The sequence below is a fragment of the Symphalangus syndactylus genome, chromosome 18 (assembly GCF_028878055.3).
Source record: "Symphalangus syndactylus isolate Jambi chromosome 18, NHGRI_mSymSyn1-v2.1_pri, whole genome shotgun sequence".
NCBI classification, from domain to species: domain Eukaryota; kingdom Metazoa; phylum Chordata; class Mammalia; order Primates; family Hylobatidae; genus Symphalangus; species Symphalangus syndactylus.
In genome coordinates, this window is record NC_072440.2 from 87,438,649 (window position 1) to 87,462,625 (window position 23,977).

The 23,977-nt window shown below is 43.3% G+C and overlaps 2 protein-coding genes across 10 annotated transcripts in view; one reads left to right on the plus strand and one right to left on the minus strand.

Annotated features, from left to right (window-relative positions):
* CENPO (centromere protein O) overlaps window positions 1-18,585 on the minus strand; it is a 29,297-nt gene extending 10,712 nt beyond the window's left edge. For 2 of the 9 annotated variants that reach the window (XM_055254206.2, XM_055254204.2), the window contains exons 1-3: window positions 18,435-18,555; window positions 18,008-18,122; window positions 12,143-12,312 (exon numbers count right to left, since the gene is read on the minus strand). In XM_055254206.2, the coding sequence (XP_055110181.1) occupies window positions 12,143-12,312; window positions 18,008-18,053 (216 nt within the window). In that variant the 5' untranslated portion in view covers window positions 18,054-18,122; window positions 18,435-18,555. Of the gene's footprint in view, window positions 1-12,142; window positions 12,313-18,007; window positions 18,123-18,434 lie in introns of all 9 variants that reach the window. The other 7 variants (XM_063623957.1, XM_055254205.2, XM_063623954.1 and 4 more) reach the window with 4 other exon arrangements.
* On the plus strand, window positions 18,578-21,634 carry PTRHD1 (peptidyl-tRNA hydrolase domain containing 1). Its single transcript, XM_055254215.2, has 2 exons — window positions 18,578-18,829; window positions 21,302-21,634. The coding sequence occupies exons 1-2, from the start codon at window positions 18,578-18,580 to the stop codon at window positions 21,470-21,472; spliced, it is 423 nt and encodes a 140-aa protein (XP_055110190.2). The 3' UTR covers window positions 21,473-21,634.
* The last annotated feature ends 2,343 nt before the right edge of the window (window positions 21,635-23,977 follow it).

The following is a 23,977-nucleotide window of genomic DNA, read 5'->3' on the forward strand; positions in this document are numbered from 1 at the left end:
GTCAGGAGATCAAGACCATCTTGGCTAACATGGTAAAACCCCATCTCTACTAAAAATACAAAAAATTAGCCAGGCGTGGTGGTGGGTGCCTGTAGTCCCAGCTACTCAGGAGGCTGAGGCAGGAGAATGGCATGAACCCAGGAGGCGGAGCTTGCAGTGAGCCGAGACCGCACCACTGCACTCCAGCCTGGGCGACAGGGCGAGACTCCATCTCAAAAAAACAAAAAACAAAAAATTAGTTGGGTGTGGTGGCAGGCACCTGTAATCCCAGCTACTCAGGAGGCTGAGGCAGGAGAATCGCTTGAACTGGGAGGCAGAGGTTGCAGTGAGCTGAGATAGTGCCGCTGCACTCCAGCCTGGGTGACAGAGCGAGGCTCCGTCTCAAAAAAAAAAAAAAAACAAAAAAAGTTCATGGACTAAATACTCCAATTAAAACATAAACATTGGCCAGGCATAGTGGCTCACACCTATAATCCCAGCACTTTGGCAGGCCAGGACCGGCAGATCACTTGAGGCCAGGAGTTCAAGACCAGCCTGGCCAACATGGTGAAACCCCTGTCTCTACTAAAAATACAAAAATTAGCCAAGCGTGGTGGTGCACGTCTGTAGTCCCACCTACTTGGGAGGCTGAGGCATGAGAATCGCTTGAAGCCAGGGGGCAGAAATTGCAGTGAGCTGAGATCTCGCCACTGCACTCCAGCCTGGGTGACAGAATGAGACTCTGTCTCAAAAAAATAGCAATAATAAATAATAATAATAGACAACAATTGTCAAGATGGATTAAAAATATCTAACTATATGCTACTTACAAGAAGAATACCTTAAACGTAAGGTCACTTTAAGACTGGAAGCAGAAAGACAGAAAAAATTTACCCTGCAGGCCAGGCGTGGTGGCTCACACCTGTAATCCCAGCACTTTGGGACGCCAAGGCGGGCAGATCACCTGAGGTCAGGAGTTGGAGACCAGCCTGGCCAACGTGGTGAAACCCCATCTCTACTAAAAATACAAAAATTAGCTGAGCGTGATGGCGAGCACCTCTAGTCCCAGTTACTTGGGAGGCTGAGGCAGGAGAATCGCTTGAACCCAGGAGGCAGAGGTTCCAGTGAGCCGAGATGGCACCACTGCACTCCAGCCAGGGTGACAAGAGCAAAACTCCATCTCAAAAAAAAAAAAAAAAAAAAAACCTTACCCTGCAAACGTTAACCAAAAAAGTTACTATTGTACTAGGATTCATCAAAGTAAATTTTTTTTTTTATTTTTAATTTTGTTTTAAAGATGGGGGGCTCTCACTATGTTGCCCAGGCTGATCTCAAACTCCTAGGCTCAAGAGATCCTCTCACCCTAGTCTCACAAAGGGCTGGGATTACAGGCATGAGCCACTGCACCCGGCCAATATCAAAATAGATTTTAAGGCAAGAAGTTCAATTAAAAATTAAAAGGAATATTTCATAATAATAAAAAGCCAACTAAATCAGGAAGATGCAGTAATCTTAAATTTGTTTCTACCCAATATATACAGAAACACAGAATAAAAGGGGAAAAACTCATCTACAAACACAGTGGGAGATTTTAAAAAATCTATTTCAGTAATAAAACAAGTAGACAAGTAAATCAATAAGAATGTAAGTTTTTTTTTTTTTTGAGACAGGGTTTCACTCTGTTGCCCAGGCTGGAGTGGAGTGACATGATCTTGGCTCACTGCAACCTCTGCCTCCCAGGTTCAAGTGATTCTCCTGCCTCAGCCTCCCAAGTAGCTGGGATTACAGGCATGTGCCACCACACCCAGCTAAGGATGTAAGATATTTAAACAACATGATGAACACACTAGGCCTATTTGATATATATAGAAAAGCCAACAAATGCAAAGTCCACATTTAATGCACATGGAATATTTACAAAAACTGACCACATGCTGAGTCATATTCTCTGACCATATGGAATTAAGCTATAAATTAGTAACTTAAAAAACCAAATACCCAAATTTTTGGAAATTAATTGTACACTTATAAAACAAACTCACGGGCCAAAGAAGATAATACAATGGAAATTAATAATATTGAATTGAAATGATAATGAAAATATATCAAAACTTGTGGGGTATAAAAGGAAAAAAAATACAAAAAACAAAAACAAAAGAAAAAATACAATCAAAAAAAAAAGAAAGAAAAAGAAAAACTTGTGGGACACATTTAAACCTGTGGTTAGAGGGAAAATTTTTAACTTTAAATGTATTTAAGAGAAAAGAAGACTAAAAGATATCAATAAAGTATTCATCTCAAGAAGCTAAAGGAACAACTAAAATTCAGAGTAATGGAAGGAAATAATAATGAGCAGAAATCAATGAAAATACAAAATAAATGAATGAGAGAAAATCAGCAAAGTCGAAAGTTGGTTCTTTGAAAAAAGGGACAAAAGTGATAAAACACACGAAGACTGATGGAGGAGACGGAAATGGAGTGACAGCAAGCACAAATGATGAATATCAGAATTAAAAATGAGACAACATCACTGATCCGTCCTACTCACAAGACACTAGGCTGTTTTTTTAAAAATTTCAAACTTTAAATGTGAGAGTTTACATAAAATGAACAAACTGCAAAATGCAACATACCAAAAGTGACCCAAGAAGAAACAGGAAATCTGAACAGCTTATGCTAATAAAGAAATTGGATCGGAAATTAAAACCTTCGCACAGAGAAGGCCCAAAGAGCTTCACCAGGGAATTCCTTATCAAAATGTAAGAAAAAATAACACCAATTTTATATAAAGTCTTTCAAAGAATAGAAAAAAAAAAAAAAGGAAAATGTCTCTCAACCTGCTTTCTGAGAGCAACATAAAACTTGATGCCAAAACCTGACAAAGTTACTACAAAAAAATCATAGGGCAATCTCTCTCATGAATTTAGATGCAAAAGTTCTAATAACTAATATCAGCAAGTCAGATTTAGCATTATATTAAAAAGATGATACATCAAACCAAATTAGGTTTACTATGAGAATGTGAGGGCAATTTATCACTTAAACAGCAAACAATATATATCACAAATTAATAAAATAAGGGAGAAAACATATGATTCCCTTAATATATGTAGTAAAAATATCTGAGAAAATTTAATATCATAATATCATGATTAAAACTCTTCACAAACTATAAATAAAAGAGCCGTGTGGCTCTTTTATTTCCTGGCCAGGCGAGGCGGCTCACGCCTGTAATCCCAGCACTTTGGGAGGCTGAGGCGGGTGGATAACCTGAGGTCAGGAGTTCGAGACTAGCCTGGCCAACATGGTGAAACCCCGTCTCTACTAAAAATACAAAAATTAGCTGGGCGCATGCCCATAATCCCAGCTACTCGGGAAGCTGAGGCAGAAGAATCTCTTGAACCCAGGAGGCGGAGGGTGCCGGATCATGCCACTGCACTCCAGCCTGGGCAACAAAGTGAGACTCTGTCTCAAAATCAAAAAAATAAAAATAAAAAAATCCAGAAAATACCTGGAAAAGATCAGCATGATCTTAAGTTAGACAAAGATTTATTAAATAAGAAACGGCCAGGCAGGGTGGCTCACGCCTGTAATCCCAGCACTTTGGGAGGCCGAGGCAGGCGGATCACAAGGTCAGGAGATCAAGACCATCCTGGCTAACACGGTGAAATCCGGTGTCTACTAAAAAAAAAAAAAGTACAAAAAATCAGCCAGGTGTGGTGGTAGGCGCCTGTAGTCCCAGCTACGTGGGAGGCTGAGGCAGGAGAATGGCGTGAAACCAGGAGGCGGAGCTTGCAGTGAGCCGAGACCGCGCCATTGCACTCCAGCCTGGGCGACTGAGCGAGACTCTGTCTCCAAAAAAAAAAAAAAAAACCAAAAAAAAAACAAGAAACAAGGGCACTAAGAATAAAGTTTAATTCCTAAATCAAATTTCATTGAAACAAAGATTTTCATCACAAGACACCATTAGAGAGTGAAAAGACAAGCCACAGTCTAAGGAAGACTCTAATACAGACACCCAACAAAGAACTCATTCAAAATATGTAAAGATTTCTACAACTTAATAGATGGACAACCTAATAAAAATTTCACAAAAGCCTTGAATAAAGCACACTTCACAACAGAAGATTTTCAAATGTTCAATACAGGGATTCACCATCACTGGTTATGAAGCAAATGCAAATTCAATCCAAAATGAGATATTATTACACTCCCACCAGAATGACAAATTTTTAAAACTGACAATAGCAAGTATTGGTAAAAATGCAAGACAATGGAAATCTTTAACACTATTGCTGGGAATGTAAAACTGGTATAATCACTTTCAAAAACTGCCAGAATTTACTAAACCTAACATGCGCATATCCTATGAACCAACAATTCTATTAGGCATATACCCAATATATAAGTGTGTATTTTTATACCAAAGGACAGAAACACACAAAATGTTAACAGCGGCAACATTCATAATTGTCCCAAAGTGAAATAACCCCAATAACCCAAATGTCATCACAGTAGAATGGGTAAATAAATGTAGTATACTCATAAAACAGAATTGCTATATAGCAATTAAAAAAATGAGCACTATAAGCAGAGTGTAGGTGAATCTCACAGTCAGAACATTCAGCAAGAGAAGCCAGACATAGGAGTTTGTACTTTTTAACATTTATATAAAGTTCAAAATCAGGTAAAACCTATGTATGGTGACAGAAATCAGAATAGTGGGTACCTTAAGAGAAATGACTAGGAAGAGGCAAACTGGAGGCTTCTGGGGTATTGGTAATGCTCTATACTTTAATCTGTCATAGTGCACTTCATATATATTACACTTTAATTTAAAAAAAAAGAAGGGAAGAAGGGAGGAAGGAAGAGAGGTATAGGTGGAAAAGGAAGAGGGGGATGGAAGGCTGATATCTCATGGGCAATGAAGGGTTGTTGACGGCTTTTGAGCAGAGCAATGGTGCGGTGCTTCATGAAGCATTTTCTTGGCTGTGCAGGATTTATTGGAAAAGCAGAAATACTAGAAGATGCACCAACTGGCAGACTACTGTCATAATCCTGGTATCCAAATCACCTGATATTTACTCCATATATGGCTAATATTTGAGCTGTGGCAATGGAGGAAGGACAAAGGCAATATAAAAGAAAAATCTGATAGGTCTTGCTGACTGAACCTAGGCTAGAGAGAAAACTGAAAAAAGGGAAGGGTCAAGCTCCCTAGGAGGTTGAGTCTGGGTGACAGATGTCAAAAATGACAAAAGTATCAACAACTCAAGGCAAGCCACTTCAAGTATTGGTAAAAATGCAAAACAATGGAAATCTTATACAACTATTGCTGGGAATGTAAAACTAGTATAATCACTTTCAAAAACTGGCAGTATTTACTAAACCTAATATGCATATCCTATGACCCAGCAATTCTACCAGGCATATACCAAACATGTATACGATTGAGGTAACAAACTTCGGTGTTTATTAGGGCAGGTTAAGAACCTGTCAGGAAGAACTTGCCTGGCTTACCAGTAGTGCCTGACAAATGTTAGGTGAGGGGGTGGAGCCAAGAAGGCCGAATAGGTACAGCTCCCGGCGTGAGCGACGCAGAAGACAGGTGATTTCTGCATTTCCAACTGAGGTACCGGGTTCATCTCACTGGGGAGTGTCGGAATATGGGTGCAGGACAGTGGGTGCAGCACACCGAGTGTGAGCCAAAGCAGGGCAAGGCATCGCCTCACCCGGGAAGCGCAAGGGGTCAGGGAATTCTCTTTCCTAGTCAAAGAAAGGGGTGACAGACGGTACCTGGAAAATCGGGTCACTCCCACCCTAATACTGCCCTTTTCCAACGGTCTTAGCAAACGGCACACCAGGAGATTATATCCCACGCCTGGCTTGGAGGGTCCTAAGCCCACAGAGCCTCGCTGATTGCTAGCACAACAGGCTGAGATCAAACTGCAAGGTGGCAGCGAGGCTGGGGGAGGGGTGCCTGCCATTGCTAAGGCTTGAGTAGGTAAACAAAGCCACTGGGAAGCTCGAACTGGGTGGAGCCCACCACAGCTCAAGGAGGCCTGCCTGCCTGCCTCTGTAGACTCCACCTCTGGGGGCAGGGCATAGCCAAACAAAAGGCAGCAGAAAACTCTGCAGACTTCAATGTCCCCGTCTGACAGCTTTGAAGAGAGTAGTGGTTCTCCCAGCAAGCAGCTGGAGATCTGAGAACAGACAGACTGCCTCCTCAAATGGGTCCCTGACCCCCGAGTAGCCTAACTGGGAGGCACCCACCAATAGGGGCAGACTGACACCTCACATAGCTGGGTACTCCTCTGAGACAAAACCTCCAGAGGAACGATCAGGCAGCAACATTTGCTGTTCACCAATATCTGCTGTTCTACAGCCTCCGCTGCTGATACCCAGGCAAACAGGGTCTGGAGTGGACCTGCAGCAAAATCCAACAGACCTGCAGCTGAGGGTCCTGACTGTTAGAAGGAAAACTAACAAACAGAAAGGACATCCACACCAAAACCCTATCTTTACGTCACCATCATCAAAGACCAAAGGTAGATAAAACCACAAAGATGGGGAAAAAACAGAGCAGAAAAACTGGAAACTCTAAAAATCAGAGCGCCACTCCTCCTCCAAAGGAATGCAGCTCCTCACCAGCAATGGAACAAAGCTAGATGGAGAACGACTTTGACGAGTTTGACAAGAAGGCTTCAGATGATCAAACTACTCTGAGCTAAAGGAGGAAGTTCGAACCCATGGCAAAGAAGTTAAAAACCTTGAAAAAAAATTAGACGAATGGCTAACTAGAATAACCAATGCAAGAAGTCCTTAAAGGACCTGATGGAGCTGAAAACCATGGCACGAGAACTACGTGACGAATGCACAAGCCTCAGTAGCCGATTCGATCAACTGGAAGAAAGGGTATCAGTGATGGAAGATGAAATGAATGAAATGAAGCAAGAAGAGAAGTTTAGAGAAAAAAGAATAAAAAGAAACGAACAAAGCCTCCAAGAAATATGGGACTATGTGAAAAGACCAAATCTATGTCTGATTGGTGTACCTGAAAGTGACAGGGAGAATGGAACCAAGTTGGAAAACATTCTGCAGGATATTATCCAGGAGAACTTCCCCAATCTAGCAAGGCAGGCCATTATTCACATTCAGGAACTACAGAGAACGCCACAAAGATACTCCTCAAGAAGAGCAACTCCAAGACACATAATTGTCAGATTCACCAAAGTTGAAATGAAGGAAAAAATGTTAAGGGCGGCCAGAGAGAAAGGTCGGGTTACCCACAAAGGGAAGCCCATCAGACTAACAGCTGATCTCTTGGCAGAAACTCTACAAGCCAGAAGACAGTGGGGGCCAATATTCAACATTCTTAAAGAAAAGAATTTTCAACCCAGAATTTCATATCCAGCCAAACTAAGCTTCATAAGTGAAGGAGAAATAAAATCCTTTACAGACAAGCAAATGCTGAGAGATTTTGTCACCATCAGGCCTGCCCTAAAAGAGCTCCTGAAGGAAGCACTAAACATGGAAAGGAACAACCGGTACCAGCCACTGCAAAAACATGCCAAATTGTAAAGACCATCAAGGCTAGGAAGAAACTGTAACAACTAACGAGTGACATAACCAGCTAACATCATAATGACAGGATCAAATTCACACATAACAATATTAACCTTACACGTAAATGGGCTAAATGCTCCAATTAAAAGACACAGACTGGCAAATTGGATAAAGAGTCAAGACCCATCTGTATGCTGTATTCAGGAAACCCATCTCATGTGCAGAGACACACATAGGCTCAAAATAAAAGGATGGAGGAAGATCTACCAAGCAAATGGAAAACAAAAAAAGGCAGGGGTTGCAATCCTAGTCTCTGATAAAACAGACTTTCAACCAACAAAGATCAAAAGAGACAAAGAAGGCCATTACATAATGGTAAAGGGATCAATTCAACAAGAAGAGCTAACTATCCTAAATATATATGCACCCAATACAGGAGCACCCAGATTCATAAAGCAAGTCCTGAGTGACCTGCAAAGAAACTTAGACTCCCACACAATAATAATGGGAGACTTTAACACCCCACTGTCAACATTAGACAGATCAACGAGACAGAAAGTTAACAAGGATATCCAGGAACTGAACTCAGCTCTGCACAAAGCGGACCTAATAGACATCTACAGAACTCTCCACCCCAAATCAACAGAATATACATTCTTTTCAGCACTACACCTATTCCAAAATTGACCACATGGTTGGAAATAAAGCACTCCTCAGCAAATGTAAAATAACAGAAATGATAACAAACTGTCTCTCAGACCACAGTGCAATCAAACTAGAACTCAGGATTAAGAAACTCACTCAAAACCACTCAACTACATGGAAACTGAACAACCTGCTCCTGAATGACTACTGGGTACATAATGAAATGAAGGCAGAAATAAAGATGTTCTTTGAAACCAACGAGAACAAACACACAACATACCAGAATCACTGGGACACATTCAAAGCAGTGTGTAGACGAAAATTTATAGCACTAAATGCCTACAAGAGAAAGCAGGAAAGATATAAAATTGACACCCTAACATCACAATTAAAAGAACTAGAGAAGCAAGAGCAAACACATTCAAAAGCTAGCAGAAGGCAAGAAATAACTAAGATCAGAGCAGAACTGAAGGAAATAGAGACACAAAAAACCCTTCAAAAAAATCAATGAATCCAGGAGCTGGTTTTTTGAAAAGATCAACAAAATTGATAGACCGCTAGCAAGACTAATAAAGAAGAAAAGAGAGAAGAATCAAATAGATGCAATAAAAAATGATAAAGGGGTATCACCACTGATCCCACAGAAATACAAACTACCATCAGAGAATACTATAAACACCTCTACGCAAATAAACTAGAAAATCTAGAAGAAATGGATAAACTCCTCAACACATACACCCTCCCAAGACTAAACCAGGAAGAAGTTGAATCTCTGAATTCAATAACAGGCTCTGAAATTAAGGCAATAATTAATAGCCTACCAACCAAAAAAAGTCCAGGACCAGATAGATTCACAGCCGAATTCTACCAGAGGTGTATACAAAGAGAAGCTGGTACCATTCCTTCTGAAACTATTCCAATCAATAGAAAAAGAGGGAATCCTCCCTAACTCATTTTATGAGGCCAGCATCATCCTGATACCAAAGCCTGGCAGAGACACAACAAAAAAAGAGAATTTTAGACCAATATCCCTGATGAACATCGATGCCAAAATCCTCAATAAAATACTGGCAACCCGAATCCAGCAGCACATCAAAAAGCTTATCCACCATGATCAAGTGGGCTTCATCCCTGGGATGCAAGGCTGGTTCAACATACGAAAATCAATAAACGTAATCCAGCATATAAACAGAACCAAAGACAAAAACCGCATGTTTATCTCAATAGATGCAGAAAAGGCCTTTGATAAAATTCAACAACCTTCATGCTAAAAACTCTCAATAAATTAGGTATTGATGGGACGTATCTCAAAATAATAAGAGCTATCTATGACAAACCCACAGCCAATATCATACTGAATGGACAAAAACTGGAAGCATTCCCTTTGAAAACTGGCACAAGACAGCAATGTCCTCTCTCACCACTCCTATTCAACATAGTGTTGGAAGTTCTGGTCAGGGCAATTAGGCAGGAGAAGGAAATAAAGGGTATTCAATTAGGAAAACAGGAAGTCAAGTTGTCCCTGTTTGCAGATGACATGATTGTATATCTAGAAAACCCCATTGTCTCAGCCCAAAATCTCCTTAAGCTGATAGGCAACTTCAGCAAAGTCTCAGGATACAAAATCAATGTGCAAAAATCACAAGCATTCTTATACACCAATAACAGACAAACAGAGAGCCAAATCATGAGTGAACTCCCATTCACAATTGCTTCAAAGGGAATAAAATACCTAGGAATCCAACTTACAAGGGACATGAAGGACCTCTTCAAGGAGAACTACAAATCACTGCTCAATGAAATAAAAGAGGATACAAACAAATGGAAGAACATTCCATGCTCATGGGTAGGAAGAATCAATATCGTGAAAATGGCCATACTGCCCAAGGTAATTTATAGATTCAATGCCATCCCCATCAAGCTACCAATGACTTTCTTCACAGAATTGGAAAAAACTACTTTAAAGTTCATATGGAACCAAAAAAGAGCCCGCATCGCCAAGTCACTCCTAAGCCAAAAGAACAAAGCTGGAGGCATCACGCTACCTGACTTCAAACTATACTACAAGGCTACAGTAACCAGAACAGCATGGTACTGGTACCAAAACAGAGATATAGACTCTCAGAAATAATGCCGCATATCTACAACTATCTGATCTTTGACAAACCTGACAAAAACAAGAAATGGGGAAAGGATTCCCTATTTAATAAATGGTGCTGGGAAAACTGGCTAGCCATATGTAGAAAGCTGAAACTGGATCCCTTCCTTACACCTTATACAAAAATTAATTCAAGATGGATTAAAGACTTAAATGTTAGACCTAAAAACCATAAAAATCCTAGAAGAAAACCTAGGCAATACCATTCAGGACACAGGCATGGGCAAGGACTTCACGTCTAAAACACCAAAAGCAATGGCAACAAAAGCCAAAATTGACAAATGGGATCTAATTAAACTAAAGAGCTTCTACACAGCAAAAGAAACTACCATCAGAGTGAACAGGCAACCTACAGAATGGGAGAAAATTTTTGCAATCTACTCATCTGACAAAGGGCTAATATCCAGAATCTACAATGAACTCAAACAAATTTACAAGAAAAAAAACAAACAACCCCATCAAAAAGTGGGTAAAGGATATGAACAGACACTTCTCAAAAGAAGACATTTATACAGCCAAAAGGCACATGAAAAAATGCTCATCATCACTGGCCATCAGAGAAATGCAAATCAAAGCCACAATGAGATACCATCTCATACCAGTTAGAATGGCAATCATTAAAAAGTCAGGAAACAACAGGTGCTGGAGAGGATGTGGGGAAATAGGAACACTTTTACACTGTTGGTGGGACTGTAAACTAGTTCAACCACTGTGGAAGTCAGTGTGGCGATTCCTCAGGGATCTAGAACTAGAAATATCATTTGACCCCAGACATCCCATTACTGGGTATATACCCAAAGGATTATAAAACATGCTGCTATAAAGACACATGCACACGTATGTTTATTGAGGCACTATTCACAATAGCAAAGACTTGGAACCAACCCAAATGTCCAACAATGATAGATTGGATTAAGAAAATGTGGCACATATACACCATGGAATACTATGCAGCCATAAAAAAATGATGAGTTCATGTCCTTTATAGGGACATGGATGAAGCTGGAAAACATCATTCTCAGCAAACTATCGCAAGGACAAAAAACCAAACACCACATGTTCTCACTCATAGGTGGGAACTGAACAATGAGAACACATGGACACAGGAAGGGGAACATCACATACCCGGGCCTGTTGTGGGGTGGGGGGAGGGGGGAGGGATAGCATTAGGAGATATACCTAATGTTAAATGAAGAGTTAATGGGTGCAGCACATCAACATGGCACACGTATACACATGTAACAAACCTACATGTTGTGCACATGTACCCTAAAACTTAAAGTATAATAAAAAAAAATTAAAACGTAAAAAAAATTGTTAGGTGATATTCACTGTAACTGTACCAGATTTTTGTTTTTTTGAGACGGAGTCTCGCTCTGTTTCCAAGGCTGGAGTGCAGTGGCTCGATCTCAGATCACTGCAACCTCCGCCTCCCAGGTGCAATTCGTGCCTCAGCCTCCTGAGTAGCTGGGATTACAGGCGCCAGCCTCCATGCCCAGCTAATTTTTGTATTTCTAGGAGAGATGGGGTTTCGCCATGTTGGCCAGGCTGGTCTCAAACGCCTGACCACAGGCGATAGGCCTGCCTCGCCTTTCAAAGTGCTAGGATTACAGGCATAAGCCACCGTGCCTGGCCAAACTCTACAGGTCTGATCATTTGAGGGATCAAGGACTGCAATCAATCCAGTAAGATCACAAGTAAAACACATTATAAAAAATGGCCAATTCACCAATTCCCAAATCACGTTTGTTCATTATATTCTAAAGGAACTGCTGATACCACCCTTCTACTCACACTGGCTCGCCGGTGCCGCACCGCAGCCCTCAGCTCATCTCGTAGACGCCTTAGTTTATGAATCTTGGTTCCAAGAGCACCTTCCTGGGCCTGAACGCTCTGAAGCTCTTCAGACTGTTTACGGGATCTGCTCACTTGGGTCTCTAGCCTTTCCAAGTGAGCTAAAACACCTAAGGAGAGTAAAAGGAGAATTTTACGAGAAGCTGAGGATTTCTCACTGTGGCAACAGGAAGCATCTCAGGGAAGAACAGGTGACTCTTTTCTTTTACCAGAACTTTGTGGCCAGCTGAATTGTTAGATATCTGTCAATTTATAAAACCAGTGGTGCTAACAATTGAAATCAAAGATCATTAACCTCCTAGGTTGGAGAGTGAAGTAAAACAGGATCCTCCTCAAAGACAGCCAGAGAGAGGATATGAATTATCACATGCTGATTAGGCAGCAGTGTCTTATTATCTAGGTCTGCAGTTTATCGCAAATGCACATCTCTAGTGTGTAAAGGATGATCCTCCAGCTTTACCACAGGCGGGAGAGAAGCCCTCTCACAGCCGAGGGTGGTGGCTCACACTTGTAATCTCAGCACTCTGGGGGGCCGAGGTGGGTGGATCACCTGAGGTCAGGAGTTCGAGACCAGCCTGGCCAACATGGCAAAACCCCATCTCTACTAAAAATACAAAAAATTAGCCGGGCGTGGTAGCACGTGCCTGTAATCCCAGCTACTCGGGAGGCTAAGGCAGGAGAATTGTTTGAATGCGGGAGGCAGAGGTTGCAGTGAGCCAAGATCGCGCCATTGCACTCCAGCCTGGGGGACAGAGCAAGACTGTCTCAAAAAAAAAAAAAAAAAAAAAAAAGGAAGGCCCAGACTTTATTTAATCGAGCTTCTTAAGTACACCCAGCATCTATTTTGTAGGGTTCATATGGATAAACATATATGAAAACCTTAATCTTCTTTCCTTGCCTTGGGATGGAATCCAAAAACTTACCTCATTCACCTATCCAATTAAGACTAGAAACCTCTTATGGTTTTTATGGCTAATAAAACTATTAAAAAAATTATGTGAAATCGGGCCGGGTACGGTGTGGCTCACGCCTGTAATCCCAGCACTTTGGGAGGCTGAGGCAGGTGGATCACGAGGTCAGGACATCAAGACCATCCTGGCTAACACGGTGAAACCCCGTCTCTACCAAAAACACAAAAAATTAGCTGGGCGTGGTGGCGGGCACCTGTAGTCCCAGCTACTCAGGAGGCTGAGGCAGGAGAATGGCGTGAACTCGGGAGGCGGAGCCTGCAGTGAGCCGAGATCATGCCACTGCACTTCAGCCTGGGCAACAAACTCCGTCCCAAAAAAAAAAAAATTGTGTGAGATCAAATAGAAACAGACACGCACTATATGCAGAATTATCCTGTTTTACTCATTGAGGCCTATCCCCTCTTGCTTTCTCAGAAACCCTAGATGATCAGTTACCCTTTTCTCTGTTGTGTTCATTTCCCTTCCACACACGCTCAAGTCTCAACTGTCTTCAAACACACACACACACCCCCCACACAATTTCATACACTCACAGGCCTATTCTTGCCCACAAATCCCCTTCTGCTACTATCTCCCTTTTCTCCCCTTTCCTTTCCAGGAAAACTACTTAAAAGAGTCGTCCATGCAAGTTGAGTAACTGAAAGTTTTGGGACTAGAGGTGTTTCAGATTTCGGAATTGGGAGTATTTGCATTACACTTACTGGCTGAATATCCCATATCTGAAAATCCAAAACTGGAAATAAGCATTTCCTTTGACCATCATGTCAGTGCCCAAAAAGCTTCAGATTTTGGAGTATTTCAGATTTTGGATTTTCAGTGCTCAACCTGTACTCACTTTCTCCATTTCCTTGCCTGTGACTCATACCTCAACCACTTGAAACTCACTTCTGTTCCCAATATTTTACAAAACCACTCTACGATCAACAGTGATGTCCATGTTGCTGAACCCAAAGGACATTTTTCAAGCTCCCTCATCTCACCTCCCAGCGCTATATGCTCCCACTGATCACCACCTTCATGAAACCCTCTTTTCCTTTGAATCTTAGCATACCAGCCTCTTGGTTTGCCTTGTTCAACAGATGTTTATTAAGCATCTATTTTGTGCCAAGTACTATTTCAGGCACCGGGAACACAGTGATGAACAGGAGACAACTTATTTTTGTGACACTTACATTTTACGTCTCTGACCCCACTTTCTGCTTTGAAGGCACCTACTCTCCTCCTTGACCATTAAATGCTGAAATTTTCCAGAGCTCAGTCCTAAGACCTCTTCTTTCCAGAAGAAATCTCATCAGTACCCACAACCTTAATGGCCATACATATCAACGCCTCACAAATATGTATCTCTAGCTTATACCTCTCTCCTGCTTCTTGAGAAAGCAGAACATCCACCTGCCTTCTCAGTGTATCTACTTGGAAGACTTACAGCAACCTGACAATCAACATGTCCAAGACTGAATTCATCATCTCCTCTTCCAAACTCCTCAGTAACTGGAACCATTATCCATCTATAGCTGTGTAAACCAGGTACTTTCTTCCTTACACCTTCTCCCTGCCCCAGTCCCAATCCTTTACCAAATCCTATTGAATATACATTCCTAGTATCTCTAAAATATTTCCATTTTCCCCATCTGCAATGCCACCATTGTAGTTCAAGCTACCACCATTTCTGGGCTATTACAAGTTTCCTAGGTGGCCCATACACTGAAGGCATATTTTGAAATCTAAACTGGATCGCGTCATCCAGCTGGCTAAAGTCTTTCGATGACTTCACACTGCCTACGAGGCCTACTGGCCTCTAGATCTCTCCTACCCTCATCAGTATCATGCTGCTCCTTCTCTAGGCGCTTCCACACAGGCCTCCTCTCAGGCCCTCAAACCCACCCAGCTTCTTTTACTGACCTGATCCTCCCACCCCCAACACACACACCAAAGGCTCTTCCACAGCCGCCCCTTATCCACCTTCACCTGCAGCTACTCTAGCTAGTGAGCACGCAATGCAAGCAGCATTTCCTCAGGGAAACCTTTGTAGCACCTTCAGAACAAGGTCAGGTGCCAGCTCATAAGCTCTCAAAGATCCTTCCCAGACAATACTATACTTTTTTTGTTTTTGTTTTTTAAATAAAAGAGATGGGGTCTCCCTATGCTTCCCAGGCTGGTCTCAAACTCCTGAGCTCAAGCGATCCTCCCACCTCAGCTTCCCAAAGTGCTAGGATTACAGGCGTGAGCCACCGCACCTGGCCACTATAGTTTAAATTATATATTCATTAGTGTGATTATTTGATTTGCTTATCTTTCCCACTGAACCCTGAAGTTCCAAAATCAGGGACCGTGTGCATTTGTGTTCACCCATGGATCCCTTAACCCTAGCACAATGTCTGACACACAGTAAACACTCCGGAAATGGTTTTTTTTTTTTTTTTTTTTGAGATGAAATTTCACTCTGTTGCCCAAGTTGGAGTGCACTGGCGCGATCTCAGCTCACTGCAACCTACACCTCCCAGGTTCAACCAATTCTCCTGCTTCAGCCTCCCGATTAGCTGGGACTACAGGCACGCACCACCAAGCCCGGCTAATTTTTGTATTTTTAGTAGAGACGGGGTTTCACCATGTTGGCCAGGCTGGCCTTGAACTCCTGACCTTGTGATCCGCCTGCTTTGGCCTCCCAAAGTGCTGGGATTACAGGTGTGAGCCACCGCGCCCGGCCAACACTCCAGAAATATTTACCGAAACACGGACAACCAGGCATGACACTCTTGGAGATTATATTCACTTGGCCCATGTCCACAGAAAAATCCACATTACTGCAATAATAATCGTGAGAAACCAAAATTCTAATTAAATAAATTAGCCCTAATAATTAGCACGTGATTAACTGCTTTATTCACAAATCTCTATTTATCCAACAACTATGTATTGAGAATCTACTATGGACCAAGGACCATGCTGGAAGCGGTTCATACTATGGTGGCAAAATGAAGTCCCTGTCCTCATGGAGCTTACAAAAATTATTTAATGTCCAATCAGGAGGTGATCTGAAAAGCACACACACATAGATTAATTTTGGGTGGTAGAGGAGATGCCTCACCAAATTCTACTTTATGGGAATTCTGTATTACTAAAACAGGAGACATCAATGTTCCCAAAGTTTCTGAGATAAGTAGGTGTTCAAAACAGTACCATGCTGCTCCTTCTCTAGGCCCTTCCACACAGCTCTCCTCTCAGGCTCTCAAACCTGCCCAGCTTCTTTACCGACCTGATTCCCTCTATACCAAGGGGGTGGCGTTGTTGTTTAGCGTTGCTACTACAGAAAAGAGAGAGTGTATCTGCTGGGCCTGCTTTACCTTGGAAGTTACGATTGCATCTCATGCTATCCGGTCAGCTTTGTCCCAAAAAAGGGCAAAATCCCCGCCTATTTGAATAAATCATCTGGTTGCAACTAAAATTCTACGTCCTTCCTTCTTAAATGAGTGGGGAGAATTCAAATAATAAGCAAAAGGCTGAAATCACACAAGCAGAGGGATAAAACCAGTATGGGTAACAGCTAAATGTTTAAATACTGTTTTGGGTAGAGAATAAGGAGACTGGTCTAAGTCTCTTGATAATCCAAAACTTCCACCTCATCGCTTATTTTAACAGAAACAAAATTAGGCCTAGACTAGAGAACAGGTTACTCCTGAGTGTAGCATGTTTCCACTACATAAAGTCACCAAACTTATTTTTAGTCTTAAAGTAACAATGAATCTTACCCCATATACTTTTATTACCTAAAGTCTCAGCTTAAGTCATCTTAAGCTGAATATAGTTACTCCACAGTTATCAATGATAACGATGGCCCAGAAAAAATAGGATCACCAAATTCACTGACAGGCTCAAAAATTCTTTTTAAAACTGTAGAGTTATTTTTTAAGTTAGGTTTTACGGCAAGTTTTCCCAAAGTACTAATGTAGAACCCTTTGGATTTAGGCATCAGGCTTGATTAAGTATTTCAAAGTTCTAAAAAGTATTAGTAGCACAGGACATAAAGTCACACAAAACCAGAGCTGTCCACAAATATTACTGGACAATAACGAAGAAAGCAACTCACTCCTGGACAGAAATTCAGACGCAAATCTCAGTTTCCAAAGGACTGACTAAGGACTAAGTAAAAGTAATAGTTTCATAATTGTAAGCAACTCTAATAGAGCATTCTTTAAACACCTTCTAAATTTTACGACACTTACAAAGTATGTAAAGAATTAAGCCTTTCATTGAGTATTTCCTATATATTAGACATGTGCTAAATGCTTCACTTGAAAAGTGTGAATTAAATACTTTTCCACCACAAAAGAAATACTTTTTCCACAACCACAACTACAGTGCTATTTTCACCTCCATTTTCCAGATGAAGAAACAGAGGCAGAGAATAAAGTGACTTGCCTAAGGTCACAATATTTATCATGGCAGAGCCAAGACACAAAACCAGTTCTAACCAACACTAAAGTCAATGCCCTGCACTGGCTCTCCCTCAAGAGTAATGCATACATGGCCCAAAAAATCCAGGGAGGGGAATGGGACCTCCCTGGCTAGAACCGCAGTTCAGAATATCAACACTGAGCATAAGATGGATGCAACTTATCCGTCTCAAAAGGGGTGGGAGCCTAGAAACGAAGCCATTTTTCCTCCTGGAATAATCTTGGCTGCCTGTCCCTTTGTCTTCAATGTTAGTTCCTTTCATCATTCTGCTCCCAAACAGGCCAGGTCCCACGTCAGTTCCAGGAGGAAAGAGCTCTCTCAGCCTGCGGGTCATCTTTGGGCAGCAGCAGGAAGGGGAAGGCGGCGACCCTCTGAATACCTCCTTTGGACTCGCCATCTGGACGTAAACGGTTCGCCTGCTCCATCTCAGGATTCCCAAAGGCCTTCCCATAAAGTTGTCTAGGCAAGCGGTGATAGGGACCTCGATGTCCTTGCTGATAAAAGAAAAATGGCAACAGAGTCACATCACATCTAGTCCCATTCAAACCCAGACGGCAGGGCACACACCACTCAGGCACAACCCCTGGGCCGCTAGGACCCCCTTTCCTGAGCCGCCCGCCCTCTCCCAGCGTCCGAGCCAGCAGAGTCCACGTCCACCCCCGCGCCCATCCCGCGGCCCCGGCGCGCTCCCGAGGCCACGGCTACTCTGGTCCAGCGGGCTTCCCGGCCACGGAAGGAGTTTTAAGAAGGCCGTTCAGCCCGCCACCCTGGCCACGGTCCGGTCCGACAATAGGTTTTTCCCCTACCTTCTCCCTTCTAGCTCACCCAGGCCAGTAGCGAGAATTCCCGCCATCCACGTCTTCAAAACCAAACCAACCGGTCCCGGCGTGCTTTGCGATCCTGCCGTACAAAAGCATGGCGGCGCTCAGGTCCCCGCCCTGATCCCAGGATGCACCGGGCAGTAGGTCCGGCCTTTGGGGTGGTCAGGAAGATGGCGGCCTCTGGGGCGGAGCCGCAGGTCCTGGTACAATACTTGGTGTTACGAAAGGATCTATCACAAGCTCCGTTCTCCTGGCCGGCGGGCGCACTGGTAGCGCAGGCTTGTCACGCGGCCACGGCGGCCTTGCACACTCACCGCGACCACCCGCACACAGCCGCTTACCTCCAAGAGCTGGGGCGCATGCGCAAAGTGGTCCTCGAGGTGAGGCACTCGGGCGGAGGGGGAGGTGCTGAGACGTCGAGGGCGGAAGTGGGTGTGGTCTTCGGTCCAAAGGCCTAGCTGCCAGGAGTGGGTGCGGCGGGAGTTGGGGTGATCCTTAACATTTAGACTGGAGCTATTTCCCTGGAGGTGCGCCCTTGGGAAGGGCCTGACTGTGTGAATTGTGGACAGCAGTCCTCCGCCCCCTTCTGGGCTCGCGGTAAAGTGGTGGCTCCTGTGTCTCCGCTGTTCCCCCTGTGCACTGGCCAACTTTTTAAAGCCATGCCCCAAAGTGCTGTCCTCCAGCAAAACCGAGCCCGAAGGGACAGAGCGAGCTCCTTTCGCCGTGGGGACAGTGCAGAGTGAAGTCAAACTGAGTATTTACCTGGGTAGGACGCCAAATTATTTGAAAATAAATACTAAAAACCTTAGTATAAATTGAACCTAGCTTCAGATAGACCAGGCACCAGGGGTGTAAATCGGTACACCTTTTAAAATAGCAGTCAGGTTCTGTTTGCAGATGACCAAACAAATCTCACCCTTACCCTTCGACTCTCTCTCCTGCTGCCAGAGATGTAGCCTAAGAAAATAATCAGATGCACCCAGAGAGCTTTGCACAAGGATATTCATGGGAGTCCTTATGTTTTTGAAGCATATTTAGTGGTCTGGAAGAGTGCACATGATGCGAAGCTAACTGAACTAGATATACAGAATGATCGAGACTTTGAAAGGAAAAACTAAAGAAATATATCTACATATTAAGTAGTGCATGGTGAGATTTTGGTTATTTCCTAATGCTTATCTGTATTTTTAAAATGGAGTAATCCCTTCATGGGTAACTGGCAAAGACAGATTATCTTTCAAGAGAAAAATTGCTGCTGGATAGTGAAACATCAAACGGTAACCTGTAGGAAAAATGCCTTGAGAATCTGTGTAGGCAGAACAGAAGCTGCTGGATTTTCACTTAGATTTTCTTCCTAGTAAGAGGTCTCAAGAAATCAGGTCAGACTCCTCTTGTCGCAGGTGAAACTCTCTGAAGCCTTCAGGGATTAAGTGACTCCCCTGAGTTTAAAAGAGGGTCTCATGATTCTTAGTTGTTAGTCATGACTCAAAAAAGGGACTTAGGAGTCGCTACTGATTACATTGAGGTGCTGCTGTAGTCAGAAGGGCCAATAAAATATTAGAAAATACCAGGATTAACTACATTTATTGAGTGCTTAGTGTGTGCCAGGCACAGGTCTGAGCCTAATTTCATTGATCCCCACTAGGAAGCATTATTCCTGTTTTATAAAGGGACGAAGAGGCCAGCGAAGTCACCTAACTTATCCACGATCACACAGTCAGCAAGAGTTTGGAGGCCAGTAGTCTGATTCCAGAGACTCACTGTATCTCACTATACTATGCTGCTGCCTGAGGCTGAAGAAGCTGATAAGTCCTCAGCAGAGCTCTGCCAGAAGAACTCAGCAGGTTAAGAGTAGCAATACTGGCATTCTCTAATTTATTAAAACAAGCCTCTGATTATCTTAGTGGCTTCTGCCTTCATAGGTAAGAGATAAACTTTATGCAAAATAACACAAAAATAATAATTTTCTGAGTGATCGTTTTAATACTTCCTGGAATGGGATTCAGCATGGGTGAATTGGCAGTAAGGATGACCCAGAAACGATTTCAGAAGTATGTTAGAGAACATTGTACTCTCCCTTTAATAAACAAGTGGGAGCCATCCCAGCAGAAGGAAAACTCCTCTAGGTTTCAGTGAGGTAGAGTGGGAGGGGTGGAGGGAAGTGGAAGTGGATGTGCTTTTAGAAATCCTTCCACTAGGGGCTGGGCACAGTGGCTCACACCTGTAATCCTAGCACTTTGGGAGGCCTAGGCAGGTGGATCGCTTGAGGTCAGGAGTTCCAGACCAGCCTGGGCAACATGGTGAAACCCCATCTCTACTAAAAATACAAAAATTAGCCACGTGTGGTGGTGTGCGCCTGTAATCCCAGCTACTCGGGAGGCTGAGGCAGGAGAATTGCTTGAACTCGGGAGCCAGAGGCTGCAGTGAGCTGATATCATGCCACCGCACTCTAGCCCGGGCGACAGAGCAAGACTCTGTCTCAAAAGAAAACAAAAACAAAAAACAAAAAAAACTTCCACTAGGCAGCTCTTAAAGTCAGAGGCACTTAAAATTATGGGCGCCAGCCATAGGAGAGCTGGAAAATGTGTAGAGCAGAATTACACATTACATATGTGTATGTTGGGCATACAACATCTCACAAGGGAAGATACAAATCTCCATTTTCTAAACAGGAATATGAAGCCTCTCTCCCCTCCCCAGTGCACCAAGGAATGACATCATTGCTCCGCAGCTCCCTTGTTGATAAAGCTGTTACTCCACTTTCAGTTAAGAGGACTCCCGAAACCTTTTTTGGCCTTTTGACACTTCCTAAGTGGGCTATTCAGTTTGTGTTCTGTGTTCTTCTCCTTTAGGCCCCAGATGAGACCACCCTAAAGGAGCTGGCCGAGACCCTGCAACAGAAGAACATTGACCACATGCTGTGGCTTGAGCAACCAGAGAATATTGCCACTTGTATTGCTCTCCGGCCCTACCCCAAGGAAGAAGTGGGCCAGTATTTGAAGAAGTTCCGATTGTTCAAATAACCGCTGCTTTGATGGGTTTGAATACCAGCTGGATCCAACAGCAGGCCACCCATTCCAAAGCATCATGTGCTCCTTACAGTGTCAGCTTGCTCCCGTCTTTCAGTTGTGACAATTTCTTGAGGGTTAAGCACATGTTCATATTAAAGTTGTCATTAATAACTACTTCGTCTTGTTAATAAGTTCAAGGGGGGAAGGTGGGAGAGCAGTATAGTCTGGGGATCATTGCTCAAATAGAAGATTTGGTTACACTCTCGTATGGGGGTCAAGGAAACTCCCTTCCAGTCACCCGGGTTTGAAACTTTGCTTTTGAATTCCTTCTTATTCACATCCAGTTATCACATTTCATTGAATCTAAGACAACATCAACTTTAAGATGCGGTAATATTTTATGTATTGTTAAAAAAAATGCGGGCAAATTAAACACTTGTATTTCAATAACAAAGATGTTAAAATTTGGCCAGCTTGGTGGCTCACATCTGTTAATCCCAGGGTTTTGGGAAGCCAAGGCAGGAGGATCGCTTGAGCCCATGAGTTCAAGGTTACGGTCAGTTCTAATCATGCCACCGCACTCCAGCCTGGGCAAGAGAGTGAGACACTGTCTCTATAAAGATTAATAAAAAGTTAAAATTTGTGTGTGTCTATATATATGTACATACATACAGATTCATTAGATTCGATGAAATCTGTCAAGTACTACAGCTGTTTTCTTGTCATTTCAGTGCCACTGCCCTGTGTCAGCCTCTCATTTTTCTCACTGGCGTGTCCCACAGTCTGTTCACCTCCAGCGTGATGCTCCAATCCAGCAGCCGCTCTGCCACCAGATAGGACGACTGAACACCTACCCGTGTAGTCTAGGCTCCTCCCTGCCTATGGAGTAATCCCAGCACACCTTAGCTTAGACTTCAGGCCCTCCTCATGTGTATTTCAAACCTATCTATCTTTTTTGTTTTTTCGAGATGGAGTCTCTCTCTGTTGCCCAAGCTGGAGTGCAGTGGTGCCATCTCTGCTCACTGCAACCTCCGCCTCCTGGGTTCAAGCCATTCTCCTGCCTCAGCCTCCCGAGTAGCTGGGATTACAGGTGCATGCCACCACAGCTGGCTAATTTTTGTATTTTTTTGGTAGAGACGGGGTTTCACCATGTTGGCCAAGCTGGTCTCTAATTCCTGACCTCAGGTGATCTGCCAGCCTCGGACTCCCAAAGTGCTGGGATTACAGGTGTGAGCTACCGTGCCTGGCCTCCTACCTATCTTTTTAGTTGAATCTTCTATTCCCTTATTCAAACTTGATGTTTCCACAGAGTCCCTCCAGTTGCTGTTCTGCAGTCTCTGGCGTGGGAGTTGAATGTTATTACTCCTCCCCTCCCTTTCCTGCCCCTGGACTTTACTTAAACTATTTCCAGCTCAAGTGCTATCACTGCCAAAAATTCTTACCAAGCCAAAAATGATAGTTCCTTCTCTGAACATCTGTAACACTCCTCTGTACGTTTACAATATTTCTTTTTTTTTTTTTTTTTTTTGAGACAGAGTCTCGCTCTGTTGCCCAGGCTGGAGTGCAGTGGCGCAATCTCGGCTCACTGCAAGCTCCGCCTCCCAGGTTCACGCCATTCTCCTGCCTCAGCCTCTCCAAGTAGCTGGGACTACAGGCGCCCGCCACCACGCCGGCTAATTTTTTGTATTTTTAGTAGAGACGGGGTTTCACCGTGGTCTCGATCTCCTGACCTCGTGATCCGCCCGCCTCGGCCTCCCAAAGTGCTGGGATTACAAGCGTGAGCCACCGCGCCCGGCACGTTTACAATATTTCTATAAACATTTGGACACATCTACAGAAATTGCTTAGATATCTGTGAAGCAAAGTTCATAAGGGGTAATTTGTTCAACAGATATCTATTGTTTGTCTACTGTGGCAGGCTGTGCATAAAACAGTTTTGCCCGCAGGTAGCTAAGAATCTATATGGATATTACCCGTCCCCCTTAGATAATGTTCTGCTAAGATCCCAGATAAGATTTCCCTTCATGGGCCCGGTACAGTGGCTTACGCCTGTAATCCCAGCACTTTGGGAGGCTGAGGTGGGTGGATCACCTGAGGTCAGGAGTTTGAGACCAGCCTGACCAACATGGTGAAATACTGTCTCTACAAAAAAAAAAAAAAAAAGATTTCTCTTTATGAAAGGTGGTCACCTGAATCAAGGAGAGGGGATGGGTCTCACAGGGAGAATTGGTAGAGTGCTGAGGGCAGAGCCAACCCCAGGAAGCCAAGTGAATGAGGAGTTGCAGGGGTAGAGAACAATCAAGTGCAGCATAGAATTTCAGTAAATAAAACGTGGAAATGTTTAGCAATTGGGAATGTACTGGTGAACTCAGTGAAGTTTAAATAGCATAGTGAGGGTAGAAATCAGATTGTAACATGTTGAGACAAGAATGGGAAGCCAGGCGCGGTGGCTCACGCCTGTAATCCCAGCACTTTGGGAGGCCAAGGCAGGCGGATCACGAGGTCAGGAGTTCAAGA

Bases quoted from the DNA above. Each gene is read 5' to 3' on its own strand.
- PTRHD1 (XM_055254215.2), top strand. From the start codon at position 18,578: ATGCACCGGGCAGTAGGTCCGGCCTTTGGGGTGGTCAGGAAGATGGCG. The intron at 18,830-21,301 runs GTGAGGCACTCG...CTTCTCCTTTAG, and splicing joins TGCGCAAAGTGGTCCTCGAG to GCCCCAGATGAGACCACCCT.